Below are 6,198 nucleotides of genomic sequence, written 5' to 3' on the forward strand. Positions count from 1 at the left end.
TGCACTGCCTCTGAGACAGACTTGTTTATTCTTTTGGTAGTCCATAGTATTTTCGTTACTCTTCTCCAACACCACAACTCAAAAGTATGAAGTCTTCTGTCATCAATACCCATTGTGCAACTTTCAGATACATAGCAAGTAGTAAAAAGACCATAGCATTGATCAGACATAAATTGGTCTTTAAACTGACATCATTTCCCTTTAGCAGAGGTCCTTCACAGCTGATTTTCCCAATGCAACATGTCTTTTGATTTCTTGACTGCTTTTACCAAAGGTGTTGATTGTAGATCCAAAAATTAAATCATTGACAACTTTAATATTTTCTCCATCTATCATGTTGTTGCCTATTGTTCCAGTAGTGAGGAATTTTGCTTCTTCGATGTGGAGATATAATTCATACTGAAGTCTTTAATCTTCTGCTGCAAGTACTTCAAGTTCTCTTCACTTTTTTCAATCTGCATAACATGGGTTATTGATGAGTCTTTCTCCAGTTCTGATGCCACATTCTTCATATTCTAGCTTCTCAAATGATTTTCTCAGCATACAGATTGAATGTTGTTAAGTGCCATCAAGTTGTAGATGACTCATAGCGACTCTATGAACAAAAGTCTTGAACATGAAAAGCTTTCATCTCTTCTCTAAATTTATAGAGTTTCTGGAGGCAAGCTATTTTGGAAGTGGATGCCGCTCCTGCTTCTAAGCCTGTTTTTATTCAGGAGCTCCACCAAACACTGTTTACCATGGGTAACCATTATCACATTTGACATATCAATGTCACAGTGTTTCGCATCACAGCAACCACGAGTTGTCTTTCTACAGCAAATTGCCAGCTGCTCCACTCATCTTCCCAGACTGACTGAAAGCACCTCCAGATGGGTGACCAAATGCCTTTTTAAATTGGAGGCCAAATCTAATCCACTCACACCCAGTTTCAGGCAACAGCCATGCCGAGGTCTCAACCAAAAACCAGAAAACAAACTTAAGCAGAATCTGGCCAGCCACTCCATTCATAGGTATGGAGAAAGGATACATTCTCACACACACTTTTTCTGCTTTTAAACTATTTTTAGTGTTCCCTACGTCAGCTTGGACAACTGCTTCTTGGTCTAGGTATAAGTTTCACATGAGCACAATTAAGTGTTCTAGGATTCCCATCCTTCTGAAAGTTAGCTATAATTAGTATGATCAAATGCCTTTGCATAGTCAATAAAACACAAACATCTTTATGGCATTCTTGTCTCTCAGCAAAGGTCCATCTTACTTTTACATTTTACTTGCATATGATATTAATGATATTGCTCCATTACTCCCATATTCTTTTGGAGAGGCACCCTTTTTACTAACCTGCCGAAGTATTGTACAGCTGGTGGTGCTCCCTGCACTGACCTCAGGCAAGGCACTAGCAAATGAAATTATTTACATCTGATGAGTATTTTTTCAGCACCTACTATGTGGGAGGTGATATTCTAGATCCTTGGACTTTGTTCAGTGTCAGCAAATATCTGGGCATGAGTGAGAAATATGTGAGATGACACTATTGAGACAACATCAGAGGAAGACAGTCACACAACCCCCAGTCCCAGCCTTGTGGTTAGAAGTCTGGGTAGGGGATTAAAGGATTTGTCCCATGACTTTTGTGCTGTGATATGAAATATCAACCCTTCTCCCTGCTGTTGGTCGAAGGGATAAGCTTCACTTTTTTTTTTTTTTTTTTAAATTTTTGTGTGTGTACCATCAAATCGGATCTGACTGGTACAGGAGGAGATTGTCCCTCCTTGTCCAGCAGAGCATCTGGTAGATTCGAACCACTTACCTCTGGGATTGCGGTGCAGCTTCTTGCCACTAGGCCACCAGAGCTCACCAAGCTTCACTTTCTCTAGCACCCAGGAGCTGGCCATCCATTCAGAAACCACAGGGCACTATTTAGGCTGGAAACACTTTATTTCGCTGTATGCAACAGGGGTGGGAAAGGGAGGGCACTGCTGTCCTTCCATCAGGAGCAGGGGACAGGAGCATAGAGGGTAGGGAGGTCTGGAAATGGCATTTCTAAGAGAACAGTTTCCAGGCCATAGGGAGCCTGACTGGGGTGTGGAAGTGGACAGAAAATCCCCTCCCCACTCATCTAGGGTTTGCTTATTCCAGCTTTCAGCATTAGAGCCCAATCCTGCACCCTACCTACCCCTAGGTCACCCTGGGCAGAAATTTGGGAGTCCTCTGGGGAACCCAGCCTCGACTTAGTAATCATCTGGCTTCTGGGGTTTCATGGACGTAAGGACAATCCAAACAAACCCCATCCCACCCCATAATGGGGGTCAGCCCATCTCACCCTGGGCCCGAGTCTCTAGGCCATCACTAGCTCTTCAGAGCAAGATGGCACAGCAGTGGTGTCATAGAGTTGAGCATGGGGCCACAGGGCCCTCCTATTTCTCAGATCTGCCTGAGCGACATGGTTGCCTCCCAGCACTGGCACTTTTCAAAGCAGTAACAGCCTGCTTGACCCCTTGCCGCCCCTCCTCCGAGGGTATCCTGAGAACACCAGAAGACACAGATCTAGGCTGGCATCTGAACTTGGAGACCCATTCTCAAAGGAGCCTGGGGAAGATGCTGCACTTTGCTAACCTTGGGGGCGCTGTCTACCAACGAGGCCCACACAGGCCTTCCTGCCATCACTTAGGCCAAGACCTTGGGTAGATGGAAAGCTGCCCCTCCAGGTGATAAGGGTCGCACAAACCGAGAGGCACTGCAAGAAAGGCAACTGGGGGGGGGGAGGGGTCAGGATGAATTAGGGGTCTTAGGGGAGCCTCACCTCCCCATCCCAAGCCCAGCCCTTCTCTGACAGCAGTTTACCAGTTGGGGTTCAGCAGGTGGGGTCTCGGGGCCGTCAGGGCAGAGGGGGCCCGATGGTGATGCTGCTGTTGGTGACCCGTGGGCCATACCAGCCAACCCAGTAGTGAGTGTCCACGCCGCCATGCTGAAACCAGATGTAGCGGACACCAGGTGGGTAGTTGGAGAATGTGTGGGAGACCTGGAGGAACCAGAGGTAGGTAAAAGGTCAAGGGCTGACTTTAAGGATGGCTGTGCCTGAGGGGACAGGGAAGGGAAGAAGAGGTGGAGTTCTTAGTGCTGGAAAAAACACTGGAATCAGGAGAATGGAGTTTTAGTCCTAGCTCTGTGATTCTGGGCAGAACATCTCTATTCTCTAGGCTTCAGTTTCTTCATCTGTAAAATGGAGCATATCTGGTCTACAGAATGACATGCAGCCCAAGAAACTTTATAAACTGCCACAGGGTGTCTCCATCTGCCATGCCCAATGTGGCTTTCGCTGGCCATTTAAAGGAAAATAAATGTAAAAAATCAGTTCCTCAGTCCCACCTGAAAACTGGCTATTTACAAAGCATTCAATAGTTACTCTAGGCTGAACAAGTCGGTACAGATTCAGAACATTCCTATCATTGTAGAAAGCTTATCAGAGAGATCAGGGATTGGCAAACCTAGGCATTTGATGGGCTGGCTGCCAATGTCTGTTATAAGTAAAGTTTTACGAACTTCATTTACATATTGCCTAAGTTGTGGATCTTTTTGGATATTTCCTCAGGCCAAGTCAGCATCATCCCATGAACTTCTTTCAAAGCTCTATGTGCCAAAGCCCAAACGGAAAGCAGCTGAGCTGGGATTTGAACCTAGGCCTGACTGTAGTCTTAGCCTTGGGGGATACTCCCACCTCTGTCCTCAGCTTACAAACCTCCCTCCACTTGGAATCACTTTTCTGTTGGATTGTCACTGGGTCCGGCTGGAAGGTCCCCAGTGGTGCGTGCGCAGATGACAGGAGCTGAACACACAGCTGGTACTTGGACCCGCAGTCTGGCCTGGCTGCGAACCTGTAAGTAGAAAGACAGTCTATAAGGACCTCAGAGGTGGGGCAGGCAGGGTAGGGGTGGGGTGCCAGAGTGGCTAGCTGCCCCTAGTCCCTGTCCTCATGGCACTCACCAGTCCTTGACTTCTATGTCTGGCCGTGTAGTGTCCATTAGCTCTTCCCAATACCCTTCGGCCTTGAGGTCCACCACCTGGGACTTGAGGCAGGTGCTGGAGGGACAGGAGGGTCTGAAACTCACCACTAGAGCACTGGGGTAGGGCTCCCCCACCCCAGGAAGGAGAAACCTCAAGGGAAAATGACTTGGGCTTTCCCCCACCCTCAGACGACCCCTGGATTTCGATCTTACTAATAAGAAGTGACGAAGTATTTCTTGACCTGGCCATTGGGGAATTCCTTCCTCTGGTCTTTAGAGAGATCCTCTACCTTCCACTCATCGCCACCATTCACATCCAGGCTCCAGAACTCAAAACCCTCTGGTGGGAACAGCAGAGTTCACATCACAAGAAGTCCCTTCTCCAAGTGTCCCTTTCTCCTGGTCACTCCCCCTGGATCGTCCCAGCTGATCTTGAATGGAGTTCTATGGGACAGTGCAGTTCAACAATGTCCACCTCCTGTTAGGTGCCCTTGTGTGTTAGGAACCACGCTGAGTGCCTTCTACTGGGAATCCAGAGATACGTGATTACATGAAAGCAGATCCACCCATAGCCATGATGTGGAACACAAACCTGAGCCAGCAGGCCTGGGACCTGTCTCAGCAATGCTTTCCCTATCTGAACCTTGGTTTCCCCTTCTGTAAACGAGGTCCAAAAAAGGGGCTGGCAATTTTTTTCTGTAAACAGCCAGATGGTAAATATTCTGTGTTTTACAGACCATATACTGTCATTATTGCACAATCTTAAAAAAACCCTTTTTTTCCAACCCTTTAAAGATGTAAAAAGTATTATTAGCTCCTGGGGCCAATGCGGCTTGTGGACCAAACTTCGCTAACCAGCAGTCAAGAACATAGTTGTTGGGAAGTCAAATAAGGGAAGGCATCTAAAAGCTCTGGACAGGCTGGAGGTTTGTTTTTGTTTTTTAAATTATTTTTGTGTGTGCGTACCGTCAAATCGGATCTGACTGGTACTTCCTTCTCCAGCAGAACATATGGGGAATTCAAACCACATAACTCTGGGATTGCAGTGCAGCTTCTTGCCACTAGGCCACCAGAGCTCCCTTGGAGGGGTTATTTTATCATTATTTTATTCCAGAACTTGGTCATGCAATGGAGGACTAAGTTCCTAAACCCATAGAGTGTCCAGTGACAACTGAGCAAGGAAAGAAGGCGATTCCTTCTGGTGACCACAGAAACTGTGGTTGTAGCACACTGGAAAGAAGAGTGGAGCTCCCGCTCTTCCACAAGCAAAGGCCCCTTTGCCCTCTGGGACAGTCCTGGTAGGTCAACTTCTAGAATCTGGGACCTAGGCCAACAAAATACGGTTCTGACTTCCTGGTCTTGTGTCTTGGGCAGAGTCAGTTCCAACTTGCCAACTCTCCCTCGCCAAGAAAAGGTCATGAGGAAATGATCTTAAGAGTCGACTAAAAAGTGCCATTCTTGATGCTAGTCACTAGCAGTGCCTACCTTTTAGAGTTCCTGAGAGAGGGTTAGTGAAACCTCTCAAACCTCTCTGCAGAGTGCTCAGACCAGTTGCCATTTTGATTCCGACCCATACCAACCCCATGCTCCATGAAGTTTTCAATGGCTGTGATCCTTCAGAAGTAAATTGCCAGGCCTTTCTTCTGAGGTGGTTCTGGGTAGATTTGCCCTTCGGTTAGTAGCCAAGAGCTTAACTGTTCACCCAGGGGCTCTCTCTCTTTCTCTCCAGCGGAACCCCTAGGGGGTTTTCAGAGACTGCAAATTGTACTAGAGGAGATCACCACCATCTGGTGGATTCAAACTTCCTGGCTTTGGATTGACAGTGCAACTCCTTACCCACTAGGCCACCAGGGCTCCCTTCAATAAATGAAGCCTGACTCAATGTTAGCCGGGGAGGAGGCGCCAGATCCATTCTCCAGCCCACCTTCCGCACAGGGGTTGTGCAGGAGGTTCCTATGGAGGCTGCGCAGGAAGTAGAAGATCTTCCAGTCGGCCACCGGCTGGTCCCAGTGCTCGGTGATGAAGCCTTCCCGGAGACACTTGCGCTTCCAGAGGGTCACAAGGTCGATGAGGTCGCGCCACAAGCTGCAGACAAGGCGGCAGCGCAGCAGCAGCTGGCGTGCGGGCACGTGGGTGAACAGCTCCAGCAGGATGTTCTCCGGCAGCTCGTTGATGTTCTGCACCGCCATGG

At 47.9% G+C, this 6,198-nt stretch overlaps 1 protein-coding gene across 1 annotated transcript; it reads right to left on the reverse strand.

Annotated features, from left to right (window-relative positions):
- Nucleotides 1-2,814: 2,814 nt before the first annotated feature.
- FBXO44 (F-box protein 44) lies at nt 2,815-6,198 on the reverse strand. Its single transcript, XM_006885753.1, has 5 exons — nt 5,932-6,198; nt 4,221-4,347; nt 3,988-4,083; nt 3,743-3,878; nt 2,815-3,025 (listed from the first exon to the last, which is right to left on the reverse strand). Exons 1-5 carry the CDS (start codon nt 6,194-6,196, stop codon nt 2,882-2,884), a joined length of 768 nt encoding a protein of 255 aa, XP_006885815.1. The 5' UTR covers nt 6,197-6,198; the 3' UTR covers nt 2,815-2,881.

Source organism: Elephantulus edwardii, unplaced genomic scaffold (assembly GCF_000299155.1).
Source record: "Elephantulus edwardii isolate Elephantulus edwardi_28Jun2011 unplaced genomic scaffold, EleEdw1.0 scaffold00045, whole genome shotgun sequence".
NCBI classification, from domain to species: Eukaryota; Metazoa; Chordata; class Mammalia; order Macroscelidea; family Macroscelididae; genus Elephantulus; species Elephantulus edwardii.